The sequence below is a fragment of the Protopterus annectens genome, chromosome 15.part0 (assembly GCF_019279795.1).
Source record: "Protopterus annectens isolate FY-2018-M chromosome 15.part0, PAN1.0, whole genome shotgun sequence".
Classification (NCBI taxonomy): Eukaryota; Metazoa; Chordata; order Ceratodontiformes; family Protopteridae; genus Protopterus; species Protopterus annectens.
Genome location: NC_056749.1, coordinates 201603408 through 201624130, shown reverse-complemented (window position 1 = coordinate 201624130; position 20723 = coordinate 201603408). Strand labels below are relative to the sequence as shown.

General features: G+C 43.4%; 1 protein-coding gene across 1 annotated transcript in view; it reads left to right on the top strand.

The window, feature by feature from the left end:
• Positions 1-20723, top strand: part of MSN (moesin) — a 580418-nt gene that overhangs the window by 310181 nt on the left and 249514 nt on the right. The window contains exons 4-5 of the mRNA XM_044057701.1: positions 4229-4503; positions 17855-17938. Coding sequence (XP_043913636.1) covers positions 4229-4503; positions 17855-17938 — 359 coding nt within the window. The remainder of the gene's footprint in view (positions 1-4228; positions 4504-17854; positions 17939-20723) is intronic.

Below are 20723 nucleotides of genomic sequence, written 5' to 3'. Positions count from 1 at the left end.
CGAATGGAAGCTAAATCCACAAGTGTTCAACATAAGGGAGTGGGGACGCCCAGACATCTTTTTGCCTCCCCTCAGAATTGCCAAATACAGACATTCTGCACAAGGATTTATCACTCAAGCATGGAAAGTGGATTCTCTATCATTCAGCTGGAAAAACCTGACAGTCTATGCCTTCCCTCCGATGCCCCTTCTCACCAAGGTACTTCTAAAAGTCAGACAAGAGACCAAAAATGATCCTGATTGCACCGGACTGGCCATACCAGCACTGGTATCTAATCCTAAAGAATTTGTCCCATAGCCCACCTTGGCCTCTTCCTCAAATTCCTCATCTTCTGACACAGCAAAACAATCATATTCTGCACAGTCAACTCAGAACCTTACACCTGTCAGCATGGCAAATAATGTAGTCTTTCAGATTGCACCTCTCTCTACAGCTGTTGTGGATGTAATTTTGGAAGCCAGGAGGCCCAGCACTAGGAAATCTTACGAAGAAAAATGGAAGAGATTCTGTACTTGGAACCAGGCACAAGGGCTCGAACCACTGGTCCCCAATATACCTCAGATTTTGCAATACTTGACTGAGATGTTGCACAAAGGCCTTTTTCATCTATTAAAATCCATGCCTCTGCCATTTCAGCTCATTACAATGTGGATCCTCCTATTTTTTCACATCCTCTACAACGACAGTATCTCAGAGGGGCAAAGAATATAAGACCCCCTAGAAGAGCACCAGTACCTACTTGGGACCTCAATTTTGTTTTAGAAAAACTAACACTGCCTCTATTTGAACCAGCCAGCACAGCTGATCTTAAATTCCTGTCATGGAAAACTGCTCTGCTCCTAGCAATAACTTCAGCAAGAAGAGTCTGAGTTACAGGCATTGATGGCTGTAGAACCTTTCCTCATTTTGCATCAAGACAGGGTTTCTCTTGCAACAAACCCAACATTTATGCCAAAAGTGGTTTCCAATGTGGCCTTAAACCAACTCATTCATTTGCCTACTTTCTATCCAAATCCGCAGAATAAAGGGGAAAGACTTCTGCAAGCTTTGGATATACACAGATAGCTAAGATTTTACTTGGACAAAGCAAAAGCTTTCAGAAAAACTGAGCAACTGTTTGTAGCATATGCTGCAGGATCACAAGGATAGCCTATTACAAAGGAGACAATCTCCAAATGGATAGGAAACTGCATCCACTTCTGTTATGCACAACATGGCAAAACTGTGCCTAAGGTCATTAGGCCTCATTCTGCCAGAGCAGCAGCCACTTCAGCAGCTTTCCTCAGAGGGGTACCAACCAAAGACATTTTAGAGCCTCCAACTTGGAGCTCAGTGCACACTTTTACCAAGCACTACCACCTACCTCTCTACTCCAAATCCAGAGCAGGCTTTGCCACCGCAGTTCTGCAGGGCTTGTTAGCCTCGCCAAATCCAATCTAGACCCAGCCTCCCAACCTCAGCTTTGGGATTCTACCCAAGTGTAATGACTACAATAGTGAAACACGATTAACATAGTACAGTTGTGTACCTACCATAAATGTAGATGTTCGAGTGTATTCACTGTTGCAGTCCAGGTTATCCACCCACCATCCCCCTCTTTGCTGGGACTATTCTGTACTTTTCATCTCTATACAACCTATGTGGTGTATTTGCTTGTAGATGAAAGAATTGTTTATAGTAATATATGCATGGTTGCTTGGCATATTTATATCTTTTCAGCCTTCCTATCTGGGGGCACCTGACATCTGGGACAAAAACTGAAGAAAATTATGTCTGTTGCAACTTTTATACCCCTGGCGCACTGACGTCAGGAAAGAGGCGACAGCAACCGACGCCGGACCAAGACTTTGGAACTCAGGCCTACTGCGGGTCGCCTGCCAGCAGGATAACCCAAGTGTAATGACTGCAACAGTGAATACACTTGAACGTCTACATTTATGGTAGGTACACAACTGTACTTTCTCTCATCTGTGTGAATAGCTCAATGCTGGGATGCCTTATTCTGTTTATGTGCATTTATCAGCTATTTCTGCTTGTCTGCCTTTATCTCCCCCTATAGCTTCTAGATTTGAGGCTAAACAGTTCTTGGAAGGTGTCCTTTGTATTAGGCCTCCCAGGAAGCTTGTTCTCTTTCTTGGAATCTTAATTTTGTTTGAGAAAAATTGACTTTGGCTCCTTTAGAGCCTGCAGCTTCAGCTTCCTTGCAACATTGCTCTTGGAAAACTCTTCTTTTGTTAGCCATTACCTCTGCCAGACAGGTGTCTGAGCTTCAAGCCCTTATGGCTTGTGCTCCTTTTCCAGTGTTTAGACAGGGTGTCCTTTCATACTAATCTTTTATGCCCAAGGTGCTGAATGAGTTGTTCCTTAATTGGTCTATTCATTTGCCCACTCTTTCCATTCTTCACATTCTGCCAGGGAGAAGGTGCTGCACATGTTGGATGTTCATATCTTAACTCTGGTTTCATTTAGATAAGACTAAGACTATTGGGAAATCTGTTCAGCTTCATCCCAGATCCTTGGCATTAGCTCTATCCAAGCAAACAATTTCTTCTTAGATCTCAAAAGCTATTTCTTTTTGTTTTTCATGGTAAGAGCCTTATTCTGCTAGGGCTGTGGTGGTTTCTGGTACTTTTTCAAGGGTTTGGACACCGTTCTGTTGAAGCAGCAATCGTACTTCTGTGCATACATTCACTAAGCACTACAAGTTTGGGTGGAATCTCCAGAGCTAGAGCTGGTTTTGCTAGGACCATCCTTCATGGCTTCCTTGAGGGCTCTGCTGGTCGGGCCGCCCTTCATGGCTTCCTTTAGGGCTCTGCTGGTCTTTCTTCCTCCCAAGTTTCTTCTTGAGTTTTGGCACTCTCCCTAATGTAAAGAATACTGCAACAGTGAAATGGAAGGGCATAGTACAGTTGTGTAAAATCTTAATAGTAGATGCCCTTCTCATCACTGTTGCAGTTTTCATTCCCTCTCTCCACCTCCTGGTCCTTTTGTCTTTTGGATGTACTAATTGGCATTCAGTTCTGAGGATGGTCCATCCGGACATTACCTTTGTTTTGTGCTATTCAAGGAGCATACGTGTGATGTATGGTGTACCTTAAGGCAAAAAGGCTTTGGTATACTGGCCGGATGTCATGCTGCCCTTCCTAGGGCATCCCTGATGTAAAGAATACTGCAACAGTGAAGAGAAGAATATTTACTGTTGTAAGATTTTACATAACTATTTTATACTTGCAGTTGAAATTAACTCATCCAGGTATCAATGAAAATGCATCTATAGCATGTATTTTGAGGTTGAGGGCAGCTAAACTGTAACCATGGTAGTTTATAGTATTTTAAACAGTTTTTTTTTTTACATTTTCTAGCATATTTTAACATTTCAATGGTGTTTATTTCTTTTGGTCGTGAAATTTCAGATTATAGTAATAGATTTCTTAAATATTTTTTTTTAATGTAGTAGTAAGTTTTTAAGTGATTTGTTGTGCATGGCTAGCTCGATTTTTCTGTTGTGGTTAATTGATTGCTGTAGCTATATAAAGCTGTTTTTGTGGCAAAGTCCTTAGATTTTGAGGAAGTCTGGTTGTTCGTATGAAAATGCCTCACGGATATCTGAGTGTTAAACGTGTTTATTTTTTTCTCTTGTTGACTTGTGTCTTTTATTAAGGTTTCCTGTGTTCCACAGTTTTTTTTACTTATTTTACCACAAGGTTTTTCTTTATGCATTCCTCTGGTGATGGCCTTGTGGGTTGTTGTTTTGAAGTTTCCTACAGTAACGTTGAATGAAAATACATTGATCAAACTGATTGGAATTGTGAGCAAACAAGCAGTAGCAAATTTACTGTTGGGTATGCTTCCTTTTATTTCTGGTAGCAAATCAGTATTGCTGTGTACGACTGTGGATCCAAAATGTTTTTTTTTCCTTTTCTTCTGAATGTTTTTTTGACCCCTACTTTCAACTAATTTACCAGTGGAAAACCTACAGTAGATTTAGACTTGGCCACTACCCACTTGGCAGCACATGATCTTGCTAATGTAGTTTTTCCAAATAATGCCCAGTTTTGTTGTCAATTGTATAATTTTATGAAAACCTGTTACAACATATGGCTAATGTATTTCCAAGAGTATGACCCTTTGAGAGAGTGTGTAGACTTGACAGAGAGAGGTCCCCTCATAGAGCAAGTTATGTCTTAAAATTCTGTTTTCTTGATTTAATATCTCTGATCCTTTCAGGTGACTGCACAAGATGTACGCAAGGAAAGCCCTTTGCTGTTCAAGTTTCGAGCCAAATTTTATCCGGAAGATGTGCCTGAAGAGCTTATACAGGAAATCACCCAGCGGCTATTTTTCCTACAGGTCAAAGAAGGAATTCTGAATGATGATATCTACTGTCCTCCAGAAACGGCTGTGTTGCTGGCCTCTTATGCAGTTCAGGCAAAACACGGAGATTATAACAAAGATATGCACAAGTCTGGCTATCTGCTCAGTGAAAAACTGTTACCACAGAGGTAAGCCTAGGGCACTGATCGATACAATTTAAACAGCTAAAGTTGCTTGTATGTAGTAGCTTGATGCAGTTCTTTTGTCACTGTCTGCATTGTTTTAATACATTGCTAACTAAGCCTTTGTGGATGAAAATAATTTTCTGTATAGAGAGCAAAGTTTTATAGCAAGTGTTGAATGGTTGGCCGAAGTACACCCTTCAAGTTAGAATGAGCCGTAGTCAAAGTGAAGGCATTTTGTATCATAAAAGATAGAAATGTATCAGAAGAGTAAGAGTGTCTGTTTTATCAAATACTCAAGTTATCCAAATCTCTGTATTATCAGTGATGTTCTTCATCTCACATTGCTGCAGTCCTTACACTTGGGTAGTCCGCTGTCCTCGGTCGGCCCGAATATCAAAATATAAGGCTGACGTCGGTCAAGGCGCATTTGACTGACATCAGGACGTCAGGGTACAAATGCGCATGACCGACGTCATATCCTCAGTCTTTTTTGCCGCATGGTCCGATGCAGAAGCAGCGTTGCAAGTGCCGGTTGGCGTTCTGAAATTGTTCGATTTCGGAGTTTCAGACCGAGTCAAAGTTGGCTAAGTACCCCGTTGGGGAATATTTTAGTTTTTTCTTGCCTCAGTGGTTTACCGGATGTCAGAAAAAGTGAATAATTGTATTTCTTGTGGGAAACAGATACCGCATAGAGACTATCATACTTTGTGTATTCCTTGTTTAGGGCCTGAGCACGACGTTGTTGGGTGTCGCTCTTGTGCTAGATTCAATAAGCGCACTATAAAGAGAAGATTTGATTGTGCCAGGTTAGTCTTCGGGAAGCGGTGCAATTATAAAATGCCATCGGATGCTCCGACGCCCGCTTCTTCGAAGAAGCGCAAGGACAAAGCAGTTAAGCCTAGGCTAGAAGAACCGGTTCTTTAGAGGTGTCGGTGGAGCCGGTGGTTCCACCGGAGGTTTCTTTGGGATCCCAGGGAGAGACTTTGTTATTGCAGGATGTGGCCTCTCAGGAGGCAGGTCAGGCTGATGGGGCTTCTCAGGTTACTATACTCCCCTCCCTGCCTAGGGTGGTTAGGCCCTCTCCTTCTGTTTCCAAGGCTTCTCCCAGAGGCAGGCCAGGTTTAGCTTCAGTTGGTGTCACCCCTAGTTCTTCAGGAACTGTGCCCAAGAAGCATATGCTTAAAATGGCAGAAGATTTGATTACTTTGATTAGGGGTTCTTTGCCCCCTCCTGTTAAGAGACCTAGGGTGGAGCCTGAGCTAGGGAGTTTTGAGCAGGCTTCGGATGTTTCAGAGTCTACGGCTGAAGACATGCAGGAGTACTCTCCTTATTCTGATTCTGATGTGGATGATTCTACTCCTTCTGCTTCTCCTCCTGAGGATTTTTCTTTTCAGAAACTCTTCATTCCATGAGGGAGCATTTTAAGTGGGAAGGTCAGGACTTCTCTGATTCCAGGAAAAGGCTTAGGGAATTTTTGTTTTTACCCCAGCATAGGCCTTTGGCTATACCTCCTGTTTTGGATGTAGTGGAGGATGTTTTTACAGAGGCTTCTCTTAATCCTGATTCTTTGCCTCCTGCTCCTGTTAAACCGGATAGGTATTACAGGGTGCCTGAAGCTCATAAGTATCTTTTTAAGAGTCCTAGGGCAGACCCAGAAACTGTTAGCCAGGGGCCTAAAGGTGTTAAGGCTTCTGTTGTCAAGAATCCGGTTCCTGCAGATAGAGGCCAGGGCCTTGGATAGATGGGGAAAGAAAGTTTATACTTCTTCCACTCTAGCTATGAGGGCTTTGAATTGCCAGTTTCACATGTTGAAATACCAAAACTATCTCCTTTCACAATTGAAGTCTAAGGTTGATGCTCTGGCGGAAGGTATTGATTGTAAAGAGTTGCAAGATTTAGTACATGTTTCTGAACAGGTGGGTAAGCATTCTTTGCAATGTGGTTTTGATGCTGTACAGGCCTCGTCTAGGGTGGCTGCCACTGGGTCAGTTCTTCGCAGGCACGCCTGGCTGAGGGATCAAAATTTATCTGACCATGTTAAAACAAGGATTTTAGATGCTCCTTTACAATCTGATGTGTTGTTTGGTTCTCCTGTTGAGGCAGTTTTAAAGAAAATGGAAGACGAGGCTAAGTCTATGCAGACTGTTAAAGATTTTTTGCAGGTTCAGCCTCCAAAGTTTAGTAGAAATTGGCCTACTAAGGGGTGGACGTATCCTTCTTATGATTCCCAGTCTAGGGGTTCATCTAGACGTGGTAGGGGCAGAGCTCAGGGCTCTTTCAGGCCTAGAACAGGGAGTTCACCTGCACAGTCTTCGGGTGAGGGCAGGGGTCAGTCCTTTCGTAAACAGACCCAATGACCTACCTTTTCAGCTGCCAGAGCCTTCTCGTCTGGCAGCACCTTTGGGAGGAAGGTTGGCACTTTTCAGAGAAAATTGGAGTTTAATTACCCAGGACAGATGGGTATTGGATATCATACACCAAGGTTACAGGTTTTATTTCCATACCTTGCCTCCTTTCAAAGGCATGCCAGACGTTCCTCCTCAGCAAAGAATAGAGGCTCACAAACAAATTTCTCTGTTGCTTCACATAGGGGGCCATACAGCCGGTCCCTATGCCAGAAGTGGGCCTAGGATTTTATTCTCGCCTGTTCCTAGTACCAAAGAAGGGGAACATGTGGAGACCAATTTTGGATTTATCTATCCTCAACACTTATCTGGACATTCCCAAGTTCAAAATGTTGACGTTACAGCAGCTTTTACCTCTGCTGGGCAAAGATCATTGGATGGTAACTTTGGATCTCAAGGAGGCTTGCCTTCATGTTCCTATCAGACTAAGTTGCAGGAAGTATCTGCGTTTTCGAGCTGGGACTTCTCACTATCAGTTCTCTGCATTGCCCTTTGGCTTATCTACTGCGCCCAGAGTGTTCACGAAAGTTCTGGCTCCAGTGATAGCTTTCTTCAGGCTAAAAGGAATACAGATCTATCCTTATTTGGACGATTGCCTGATTCTGGCTCAAGGAAGGGACGAGCTTCTTCTTCATTTGGAATATGTGATAGCAGTGCTAAGATGCCTGGGGTATTCTGTGAACGAAATAAAGTCCAGTCTAGTACCCCCTCAGGACATGTGCTTTCTGGGTGTAAGACTGAATACAGCATCCCAGATGGCCTTTTTGACCCCGGACAAACAAAAGAATCTTTCCCTTTACTTTCATCAATTATCTCATCAGTCCGGGCTGACTGCAAGGACAGTCCTTCAAGCCTTAGGGTTCATGGCATCTTGTATTCTGGTGCTTCCCAATGCCAAACTGCATATGAGGAAGCTACAATGGTATCTCAAAAATGTATGGACACAGCACTGCCAGGATCTAGACACTGTCATTCAAATAATACCTTGCATTCAAAAGGAATTTTTGTGGTGGGCTCAGGAATGTCACCTAAACAAGGGACTCTCTGTGACCCGGCCAGAGGCGAGTCAGATTTTAACGACAGATGCCTCAGACAAAGCTTGGGGAGCTCATCTAAATGGAAAGTGGATACAAGACAAGTGGCCTGCCAGACTACAACATCTACATATCAGCTTGAAGGCGATGTTAGCAGTCCAGTTTGCATTAATAGCTTTCAAGGATTTACTTCTTCCAGGGCAGGTGTTGATTCTAACAGACAACACAACTGTCATGTGGTACATCAACAAGCAAGGGGGAACACATTCTTATCCTCTATGCAGGCAAGCAATGATTTTGTGGGAGACTGCTCTCAGTTTACAGCTCAATCTTCAGGCAAGGTTTCTGCCGGGAGCACAGAACTCCTTAGCAGATGTGTTGAGCAGCAATTATGGATCCCCACGAGTGGAAATTGGATCCTCATGTATTTCAGAAATTGACAGCGTCATGGGGAACTCCAGACATAGATCTGTTCGCTTCTCCACTAAACCACCAGCTGCCAAAGTTTTGCACGAAAAGGTTTCATCCCACAGCTTGGAAAGTGGATGCTCTTTCTTTCAATTGGAGCAATCTTCATGTGTATGCCTTTCCACCTCTGCCTCTCCTCCCAAAGGTACTTCTAAAGGTCAGACAGGACAAGCCAAGGATGGTTTTAATAACTCCAGATTGGCCTCGACAGCACTGGTACCCATTACTGAGAAGTCTGGTACGGAAGCCTCCATGGCCTTTGCCTTCAATTCCACACCTGTTGTCCCAGGAGGACAGTCATTTGCTCAATGTCAAACTTCACTCTCTTCACCTAACAGCCTGGCATATTCTGTTTTGAACCATAGAGGGTCTCAACTTCCACAACAAGTTTTGAATGTTATTTTGGAAGCTAGAAGGCCTAGTACAAGGAAAGTGTACGCAGATAAATGGAAGAGATTTTTATTTTGGAGTGCAGCAAAGGATTTTGATGTTTCTGAGCCTAATTTAAGTGTGGCTCTTCAATATCTTACTGAGTTACTGGACAAAGGTTTGTCCTTCTCTTCTATTAAGGTTCATCCTGCAGCAATTTCAGCTCACTATGACTGTGACCCACCATTGTTTTCTCATCCTTTGTTCAAGCAATTTCTTAGAGGGGCAAAGAATATAAGACCCCCACGTAGAGCTCCTACTCCTGCTTGGGATCTCAATTTTGTGTTGGAGAAACTCACTCTACAACCTTTTGAGCCTGCAGCTACTACTGAGTTGAAATATTTATCATGGAAGACTGCTTTTTTGTTGGCCATTACCTCTGCAAGAAGGGTTTCTGAATTGCAGGCCCTTATGGCGGTTGAGCCTTTCTTAATTTTCCATAAGGATAGGGTATCTTTGCGTACTAATCCTTCCTTTATGCCTAAAGTGGTTTCTAGGGTGGCTTTAAACCAAACTATTCATTTGCCTACTTTTTATGCAAATCCCCAAAATAAAGGGGAAAAGATTTTGCACACTTTAGATGTACACAGGTAGTTACGATATTATTTGGACAGAACTAAAGGGTTCAGGCAGTCTCAGCAGTTATTTGTTTCTTTTGCTTTGAGTTCTCAGGGCAAGCCTGTGTCAAAACAAACTATTTCTAAGTGGATTGGGTTTTGCATTGCTTTCTGTTATTCCCATCATGGCAAGGAGATTCCAGCTGGGATTAGGCCTCATTCCACTAGGGCTACTGCCACTTGACAGCCTTTTAAGGGGTGGCAACTAAGGATATTTTGGAGGCAGCTACTTGGAGTTCAGTGCATACTTTCTCTAAGCATTACCACCTTCCACTTTACTCTAAATCTAGGGCTGGTTTTGCCACTGCTGTTTTACAGGGCATTTTGGCAGCTCCTGCATCTTTATAGTTTTGCCATCCTCCCTTATCTCTGCTTTGGGATTCTACCCAAGTGTAAGGACTGCAGCAATGTGAGATGAAGAACATAGTACAGTTTTGTACCTACCATAAATGTAGATGTTCGAAGATCCACATTGCTGCAGTCCAATTTACCCTCCCTCCTTCCCCTCTGTAGTTAGAGGCGGTTGTGTGGGTTGGGTTGTAAATATTGTGTATATTGTATATATTGGACATATTCTTAGTGCAAGGGTGGTTGGTTGGTTGTTTGCTATCTTTTGGTTTTGACCTTTCTTTGTAGGGTCTTCTGACATCTGGGGCAAGAAAAGACTGAGGATATGACGTCGGTCATGCGCATTTGTACCCTGACGTCCTGATGTCAGTCTAATGCGCCTTGACCGACGTCAGCCTTATACTTTGTTATTCGGGCCGACCGAGGACAGCGGACTACCCAAGTGTAAGGACTGCAGCAATGTGGATCTTCGAACATCTACATTTATGGTAGGTACAAAACTGTACTTTTCTGAAGTCTCTGATATGAAAAGAAGATATTTTGAACTTTTGCAAATGGAACAGCCATGTCCTTCTGCTGTTCCCCCTGTACTCCCAGCATTTCTGGATGCTTTTCAAGCAGCTTCCCAGAGTCCTGAGTCCCATCCCCCAGCATCCAAAAGACTGGACAGGTTTTATAAAGTTCCTTTTCAGTCTCTGATCCTGTTCAGAAATCCACCAGTAGACCCTGCTGTTGTATCGGTTTCTGCAGACAGGTCTTCTAGACAGTTACCATCTTACACTCTTTTCCCTCGGATAAAGATAGCAGATTTATGGATAGACAGGGAAAGAAAATTTATACCTCTTCCACCCTTACCATTACAGCTTTAAATTACCAGACACACATGGAACGGTCTGTCTTGGATATACTGTAGCATCTTCTCTTCTGCCTGATATGCCTGATTCCCCAGCAAAGGCTCAACACTACCCTCCTTTCCACAGCTTCCCAGGTAACTAGACACTCCATTAAGTGTAGTTATGATGCTGTAGAGGCTTCTTCCAAGTCTGCAGCTACTGGCTCGGTCCTTGTGTCCTTCATGGCTCACACTACAGTCTTTACCACTGGATTTTCAGGCTAAACTGTTGGATGCCTCCCTTGATAACTCTGCACTGTTTGATGCTGCTTCTGCTGAACTCTTTAAAATCTCTTCAGGAGAAAGGAAAAGAACTGCAGAATTTGAACATTTACTTGTTTCTCCCATACCTATATACCACAGAAACTGTCATCAAAAGACTACCTTTGTTAAACAGTCTGCCCCACCTACTAGCCATACTAAGAGGTAGGAGACACTCTAGACACCCAGCAACCCCTAAAACATCTACTGACTCTACTCCTTCCTTTCGGAGACAAACTGGTCAAGACAGAGTCCCTTCTCTGTGACTCAGCTCAAATGCCTCACCACACCCCACTTTCTCTGCATCTCACCCTATCCCTCCCCTCCTGGCAAAAGATCAATCAGTGGGTGTTCTCTATTGTCCAAAATGGATATTTCATGGCTTGTTGGGTTCTTCCACCTTTCCATGGCATCCCACAGCCACCAACTTCTCAGCTACAACTTTTCCCTCCCATCCTAAAACAACTTCTGGTCCAAGGCGCAATTCAGCCTGTCCCACCAGAACATTATAGGCAAAGGTTTCTACTCCAGGATGTTTCTGGTACCCAGGAAAGATGGTCCCTGGAGACCAATCTTAGACCTGTCCTACCTCAGCCTGTTCCTCAAGGTTCCCACGTTAAAGATGCTCACTCTACAAACCTTACTGCCCCTTATCCCACATCAGGTTTGCATGGTCTCTGTGGACCTGAAGGATGCCCATCTACACATACCCGTTTATCCCACTTGCAGAAAATTCCTACATTTCTTTATAGACTCTTATTTTCAATTTTGTGCTTTACCTTTTGGTCTCTGCTGCACCCAAGGTCTTCACAAAATGTCTAACTCCTGTGATAGCTCACTGCAGGCTGCTGGGAGTTCATATATATCCCTATCTGGACGATCTTCTGATCCTTCATAGAGACCCCTCATACCCTAATTCAGCATCTGCAAAAGGTTTCCGATATCCTGGAAACACGTGGGTTCACTCTAAATGTGCCAAGATCTCAGTTCACTCCCAGCCAGGGCCTTATTTTCCTAGGTTGCAGGATACAGACAAAATTAATGACTGCCTTTATCCCACTACAAAAGATAGTTTGACTCAGTACCTCCACACACTGCTTCACCTCTCCACATTGACAGCCAGGCAGTTCCTAAAAGTGTTAGGACACATGGCTTCATTGATCCCTATGCTACCCCTGGCCAAACCTCACATGAGGTAATTTCATTGGTGTCTAACTCTGTGGAGCCAACATCTACAGCCCTTAGAGGCCACCATCCCTCTTTTGCCATCTCTGAAAAAGGAACTTTGGGTCACACATCTATCTCAACCACGGAGTCCCCCTACAGTTTCCAACTCCAGTACATCATCTTTACATGGATGCTTCAGACCTGGGTTGGGGAGCAGTATTGCATCTACATTCCAGGCAACACAGGGCACCTGGTCCTCAGACAAAAGGATCACATCATCATCAAGGAGTTGAGAGCTGCTCTACAGATTTTTCAGCCAACTACCAGGTGCACAAAGTCATTACAGACAACATGACTGTACTGTGATAAGTCAACAAGCAGGGAGGGACAAAATCCTACCCTCTATGCTCCTTGGCTACACAGATTTGGAATCTCGCCAACACAGTTAGCCCACCTACTGGCTGATATTCCAACCTCAGAAAATGTTCTGGCATACACGTTGGCAGATCGATGGCACCCTCCCATGAATGTATGTTACACAGGAAGGTGTTTCTGGACATTGTACACAGATGGGGCATTCCAAACGCAGATCTGTTTGCCTCCACCCAGAACAGACACATACCCCTCTTTTGCAAAAGGCTACCACACCCACAAGCCTGGAAAGTGGATGCCTTCTCCTTCTCTTGGGGGAAGATGTACCTGTATGCTTTTCCCCGCATATCTTTAATTCAGAAAATCTTGCTGAAGATTCAAAAAGCGAAACCAAAAAACTTACTGTTGACCCCCTTTTGGCCAAGACAGCATTGGTTCCCTCTTCTGTAACAGCTCGCCAAGGGCAATCACCACAAGTTACCAAAAAGGCTTAATTTACTCACACAAGGCAAGGGATCTCTTGTACATCCCCAGCTTCAAAACCTGAACTTGACCCTGTGGTTGATAAACTTCTGATCCCTTGTCACCACCTATATTCAGAGGATATACTCAGTCCTGCAGGAGGCTGGGAAACCTAGCACTAGAAAAAATTACATTGCAAAGTGGAAAAGATTTTCCAGGTGGTCCAAGAACAAACAGGACCCTTGGGCGGTTCCAGTGCCTTTGGTCCTTGCCTACTTGTGTGAGTTGCATTCAGGAATATCATACTGTTCTGTAAAGGTGTATTTATCTGCAATCTTGGCTTGTCTGCCTATGCTTCCACCTTTAGCATCCAGGCTAGAGGTAAAACTGTTCCTTAAAGGAGTTCTGCATATTAGATGTCCTTCACCATGGGGGACCTTAGGTTTTACTAGAAAAACTAACAATGCCTCGCTTTGGAACCAGTTTTTTCGGCTGCTCTTTAGTTCTGCACATGGAAAACCATACTGCTGGTGTCTTTGACTTCTGCCAGGAGGGTCTCCGAACTCCAAGCTCTCATGTCCATCCCTCCTTACCTCATCTTCCACAAAGATGGGGTTTCCTTAAAGACCCAACCTGTCATTCTTGCCCAAGGGTATTGAATGAACTCTTCCTGGACTCAAACCATAAACTACCAGTGTTCTTCCCACATCCTCAGAACTCCTTGGAAAGGAGACTCCATTCCTTGGATGTTCACAGGCAGCTCAGGTTCTACTTGGGGCTTAGACCATTAGAGAATCAGACCAGCTTTTTATCTCCTTCATTCCTAGAGCGTTACGTAAAGCGGTCTCTAACAGACCATTGCTTCCTGGATCTCAAAGGCAATCACCTTCTGCCATGCCTTGCATGGCAAACCTTTAGCCTCTAAAGTGAAGGCACATTCCACCAGGGCCGCAGCTTCCTCTGTAGACTTTTTCAAAGATCTAGACCATGCGACCATTTTGGAGGCAGCTACATGGTTGTGTGTACACCTTCACCAAGCATTGCAAGCTGGATTTGATATCCAGATCTCGAGCTGGTTTTGCCAAAACACTTCTACAGGGTCTCATTGACTCTGCCCCTAATACAACCACCCAGGGTTCTACCTAAAAGCTTTAGTACTCTCCCTACAGTAATTATTACTGCACCATGAAAATAGGAGATCAAAGAATAGTTGTGTAAAATCTTACCATAACCTTAGATGTCCTTCTCTTCCATGTTGCAGTATTTGGAACTCTCCCTCCGCTCCTCTACCTTTTGTTTCATTTAACATTTTATATAATTTTTTTGTTTGGGTGTCTGCTTGGTGATGGATTTACTACTTTCAGTAGTTAGTTTTTTTTTTCCTAATACACTGATTGCTGAGCCTACTCCCACATTCTGGCCCTATAGGAGCAGGCACGAGGTAACCACTACCTTGCTCTATAGAATCCTTTCTGAGGTTTTGTTTGGCTGGAATACTAACAGGTCGATCTTCTGCAGCAGTCTGTCCTGAGTTGGGTACGTGCAGACGTCACATTTATAGCAGACGTTTGTTTATGGCACAGGCATGCAATGTTGCACATACTCCCTTCCAAAGACTTTGGTATACTGGCCGGATAGACGGTGCTGCAGGCAGCCACCTCCCCCTACAGTAATGAATGCTACATCATGGAAGAGAAGGACATCTAAGGTTATGGTAAGATTTTACACAACTATTCTTTCCACATGAACTGCTAGTTCGATAAGTCTTTCGAACAGGTTTCCTAGAGGAATTTCCCCCTCTTCTGATACTCTCCCAAACATCCCATGGAAAAGGTGGTCCTGAAGAGGACATGCAGGAGGAGAGACACTCACCCAGGAGTCTCTCATGGAAGACACTAATTTTGATGAGGGAGAGGGATCCCCCATATCGCCGCCCGATGACATCTCCTTCGGTGATATCCTTGAAATCATCAAACAGAAGGGCAGCTGATCTTCCCAACCTTCTCCTGAGGAGTCAGTTTTTCTGGAGGCTTTAAGTGCTGGACCATCTATGTCCTGGGGTTGATGTCAGCTGCCATACTACTTGTCCCTCCTAGCAAGGTTCTTCATGCAAATCCTTCAGTGGACATTTGGCAGTACAGTGTTCCATACTTTACCAGCCCCTATTGTTGCCCCAACCTCAAGTGTCATAATTGCTGGTAACTTCAGTCTGGCAACCTTTCTGGGTAGACCTTTTACCCTTCTGTTCCCAGTTGACACTGATGCTTCCCAACTCTGGTGGAGAGGTATATTTCTTGGGAAAGATGGTCCAAGGCTTGTGGTCCCTTCTGGAGACAAAGTTGCATATCAGCGTCTTAAAGATGAGAGCATTCCTACTAGTGTGAAGCATTTCAGGGTGTTCTACTTCTAGGGACAATTACAATTCAAACGAACAACCTGTCAGTCTAGTACATCAAGCAAGGAGGAACCGAATCTTGCCTCCTGTGCAGAGAGGCCATGAGGGTTTGGAAATGGCCAATTGCTTCGGACCACTTTTTTTTTTTTTTTTTTTGCACTGCACATCCTGGGGAGAACAGGCTTGGTAGGTCCATTTTGATGCCTCACAAGTGGTCTGTCAATCAGTAGTGAATATGATCTTCAGCCACTGGGCCAGCCTGCTGCGACCAGTTTGCCTCACTGAGGGATGATCTGATTCATGATTGGCCCTGGGTCTCATATCTGTTTCTCCTCCTCTTTCTCTGATGCAAAAGTTCTTACAGAAAGCAAGCAGGTGGAGGAGCTCAGTCGTCCCCATTGCCGTCTCCTGTCCTTGTCAGGTCCCTTTCTGGTCTCGCTTGAAATGTCCTCCATGGATACTGGAACCCACTCAGGATCTCCTATCCCATTCTTTGAGAATTGAACACCTGAATCTCCATGCACTCAAACCAACCATGTGGTTTCTCCATTTCTGGCATTAGATTGCCCAGGCTTGCTTCATTCCTTCGTTCATGAAATTATCTTGGCCTCCCAGAAGGCTTCTACCAAGAAAGTGTACAGAAGCAAATGGAAAAGATTTTCTCTGGGCTTCCAACAAGAATATTGACTTTTTTTCCCAGCACACATTTCACCATTCTACCATTCTTCTCTTCCTAACAACCCTTTAAGGGTGGGGCTAGTTTTTCTACTATTAAGCTTCATTTGGCAGCAACCTCTAATTTCCATTCTGGAAACAAATCCCTTTCTCTGCCTACGTCCAGGTTGTGTAAAGCCTTCATGAAGGGAGTCTTAATTCTCAGACCTTCAGTAAGTCCCCTCTCCTTCTCGGAACCTTACTGCGGTTCTTCAGGGTTTAACTCAGAAACCCTTTGTTTTCCAAAACAGGAATTTCATTTAGCATTTATCTGCTGATTCATTCTATTTCAGCAAAAAGAATTTCGGCTTCAGGCCTCATCAGCCAAGCATCTTTGCATCATTTTTCATAAGGACAGAACATCTCTACGGACCAATTCTCCTTTTCCTAAAGTGGTTATGGAGAGTAACATTAACCAGTTCATACAATCACCAGTCTTCTTTCCAAAGTTTGCAAATGAGGGGAGTTACATGCCTTGGCTCCTTGATGTACACAAACAATTGTTTTTATCTTCACAGAACAAAGCAGTTCAGGATGTCCTATCAGCTGTTTGTACCTTTTTCCCATAGCCGCTTGGGTCAGGTACCATCTAAATTTACTCTAGCCAGATGGATTAGTGATTTGCATTTCCTTGGCTTATTCTCTAAAAGATTAGATTTACCACAGCTCCTTAAGAGCTCACTCCACTCTTTGGCTACGTCTTCTGCCTTTTCATCAAGGACTACATTGATGTGTTGCAGCCACTTGGTTTAAGACTCGCAGCTTTTGTTACACATTACAAATTAGACATAGTCTTCAGAAGCAGAGCTTCTTTGAGTTTCAGTACTCTGACGTAGCCTTCCATAAGGTCCTCCCGAGGGCTATGCAACTGGGGATTTTGTCTCATCTGTGAGGATGAATGAAAAGGGACAGCATCCCGTCAAGAAGTTATGTACTTAAAATAAGTTGGCATTTGTGCATTCCATTTTCATTCTTCCTCAGTTTCCCTCCCATCCATTTCCCCCAGCCCTTGTCTGTGTTAGACGTACCTATTAGTCTGTATTTGAGCCCTAACTTTTTCTTGCATCTTTATATCTCTTACAGATTGGGAGATTAGGCAGAAAACTTGATTGGAGGAGTTGGGGAGAGAATATAGCATTATGGGTAGATGGAGGAGTTCTAGAATTGGATCTGAAGTGTTGTATGCGGCCGGGTCAGATCCGAACCCATCTGTGAGGAAGATGCCAGAGTTATAGTAACTGCTGGGTAAGTGAGTGAGCAAAGTATTCTGTGATTAGATACTCTTCCATGGAGATTTATGGATAGGATGTGTTGGGCAGGTAGACAGTGCAGTGTGTGCTTTGGTGCTTAACTTCAGAGGTTTTTTACTCCAGAAGAATCAAGAATGTTGATATGCATCTACCAAGAGCTGTAGTTGCAAATGTGGATTTAAATCTTCCACATTGGTGGCATTTACTTTTCTCTATCCTTTTTGGTTTGCATAGAAATGTATTCTACTACTGTTGTACACAGTGCCATCTAGTGGTAATCTGTCAGCATTTTTTTTCTTCAAGGTTTTTCTCTGTTTTGTTTTTTTTTAAAGTAATTTTCATTAGTAAGATTAATGAGGCATTAAGATTGTTTTTGTTTATAATTTTATAGGCAGGGCTATGAAGGCCCTGAAGACGCTCTTCAAATTTTTTTCCACAATAGGCATATGGAATTGTTTGCTCTTTTTAATTGATTGTTCACACTTTTTAATGGCTTTTACAGTGCTCATCTTAGTGTTTCTAACTTTTCTACATTTTTAGAGTCTTGGAGCAACATAAGCTCACCAAAGAGCAGTGGGAAGAAAGGATTCAAGTCTGGCATGAAGAACACAGAGGCATGCTCAGGTAATGTGACACATCATCTTCATGGCTTATTGTATGTGTAGAGCGCCTTATTTATATCCATTCTCTTATGGAAATCTTTTCCTGTGGAATACACGTCAGAATTCACAATCATGTAGGCCATTTCACTTGATATTCATGAGATGTTAAAAGATATTTGTATTTTGCTTTTCATGTGTCAAATGAACATGAAATGACAACGTGAAACATTTTACCTAAACAGCGAGTGCTGGATGTGGCTTTGACAACACACACTTAACGCTTAATCGTAAAATGCATTGTTGACTCAATCTTGTAAGTTTATTGCTTGTGCTACATATACTGGACTCTGCATTCTGTCATGTCTGCCTGAACTGTACTCATTTCCTAGTATTTCATGGAAGGTAGGTTTTGAAGTGTGGTATGTCATGGTACCAAGGGAGAATTTATTTCATTGAGATGTAGGTGATCATGGTTAATGGACCTCTCGAGTACAGTAAGATCTGTTACTAAAATTGGTGAGTTCAGAGTTCAGCTACTGAAGGACTGTTGTGAAGATATTCTGTTAGGGTAGATTGTTTTGTAGTTACTGAAAGCCAGAATATCTGTGACACAAGGCTTGATGTATTTGAGAGCTAACTTTTAGAAAGACTTTTGACATTATTACAGGAAACTTAAAACAATGCATTTAGTTATAATCTTGCAAAGTATATTCACAGTAACTCTCTATTAAAGGCATAATCCCAAAGTTTGGAAAAGCAGAAATTTTTAATTTCTAAAATTTGATCCAAGACCATATGCATTGGTTTGTGTGTGATGTGTATATATAGCTATATCTATGTATAATATTTATATTTATAGTATCCACCAAGGACAGAAGATTTAATTACTTGAAAGCATACTGTCCTGGATAGCAGGTGCCAGCACAAATGAAGTTATCCTCCTGGGTGATGTAAACATTAACTGGCAGTCTGTCTTCAATTTCAGCAGTCAGCAGCATGAACCTCTTTGGATTCATTAAACGTAATACACCAACATGATATGACAACTCCCAACAGTCTATCCTGCACTAGATTCTGGTTACCAGCCTGTCTAATTTTACCTGCTTTAGTACCCTCCCTGATACACTGTGACCGCCCTGCTAGCTTATACAAGCAGGAATGTTACACAATTGACAAGGGAACGCAAGATCTGATATTGTTAATCCTCGTTCATTCCTTTTGTGTGGGTATCTGCTCCGACCTCGGAACCGAGCCGGCCATCTTCCAAGCTCGCGTCCGCTACAAACTCTCGAGCTAAAACTCTTACCCAGAATTCCCCTCTCCCTGTTACCTCAGATTTCATTTGCCGCATCGCCATTCGGTCGTGTCAAGCTACTTCTCTTGAGCTAAGTACAATATTTTTCTTCTTTCTAAATTCTAAAACCGCCTTTTCTCACAGAAAAGTTATTACAGTATTCTTTTACCCTATCTCATTTAGTGACTATCCTTTTTTTGAATCTCCTATTCCTTTCCTCCACCTTTACTGCGAGGTAATTTTCTTTTTTACTATCATTGGTAAATTCCCTTTCCTTCTTGCCTTCGGGTACTTCTTGTACCATTGCTGGTATTTTTTTCTGGATTTCCTTCTTTCTTTCATGGCAGATAAAGATAGTCCAGGATTTAAAAGATGTTTAGATTGTGGCCATAAATTACCTACTCAGATGCACATTCCCTGTGTGTCTATTGCTTGGGTGTGCCTCATTAACAGTTGACCTGCCCTGCAGGATTTGTAAGAATTTCTCTAACCGGATGTTGATGGAGAGGAAAAATTAATATTGAAGGGGCTACTTAAATCTCCTTTTTCAGAGGCTATTTCTGGTTCGGAGGGTTCAACCCCTCCAAGATCCCATAAGAAAGAGTGATGAACATGTAAAGGCCAAGTTTCTTCCTTTGTCCCCTGCTGGGGATGCCCAGGAACCAGAGACCCAAGAAAGCTAAGCTTTCCAGTTCGGATTTGACGATTTCGGCTCCAGCGCTTTCGGTACCTAGACCTTCGGCACAGAGGCTATTGGAGACATCTGAGACTTCAGCACCGACTAGCATGCCCTTTACCGTATCGGTACCAAGGGGTTTCTCTGTCAGACTTTTTTACCGGCATAGACTGTCCAGTCGATGCAGACTGCCACAACGTTAATGGATTTTAACGCCCATTGCCTTTTCGGCTCCGACTTACCTGGCACAGACTACCCTATCGGCACCGACCAGTTATCAGCACTGATTTTTTTCGGTTGTAGCCTTGGCGCCGACAACCACTTTGGTACTGACCTTAACGTCTGTGCAGACCATGACTTCGGCACCAATGATTTCCTCTGTACAGGCACCTGTAGTTCAGTCCTTTACAGCCCCGTTGTTTTCAGTGCAGACCTCCGAGGTGGGCACCAAGCTTGCTCTGTCTTTGTATAGACCTGACTCCCCCTCAGCAGTGTCCATGAAATCCACTAGAAGCCTCTCTGAACATGACTTATTGCATCTTGTGGATAAAGTGCTTTTGGCCAGGGGTATCCTGCCCCCCCCCCGACCTATCCTTCCTCGGGAGGTGATCACCCTTTATCAAGGATCCCTACTTATTCTCCTCCATTGCCTTTGAATCCCCTTGACATAGCACAGTCTTCCCCCTTTACGGTTCATTTTATGGACCTCATTAAGGAGCCACAGTTGCGTTTGTAGGAGGAGAGTTTTGCTACGACCCAGGATGTCAGCTGTGGCGTACGTAATTTGGTGCGTCTCAGCCATCCGGGGACTCAGGAGTCAGCAGGCTGAGCCACTTG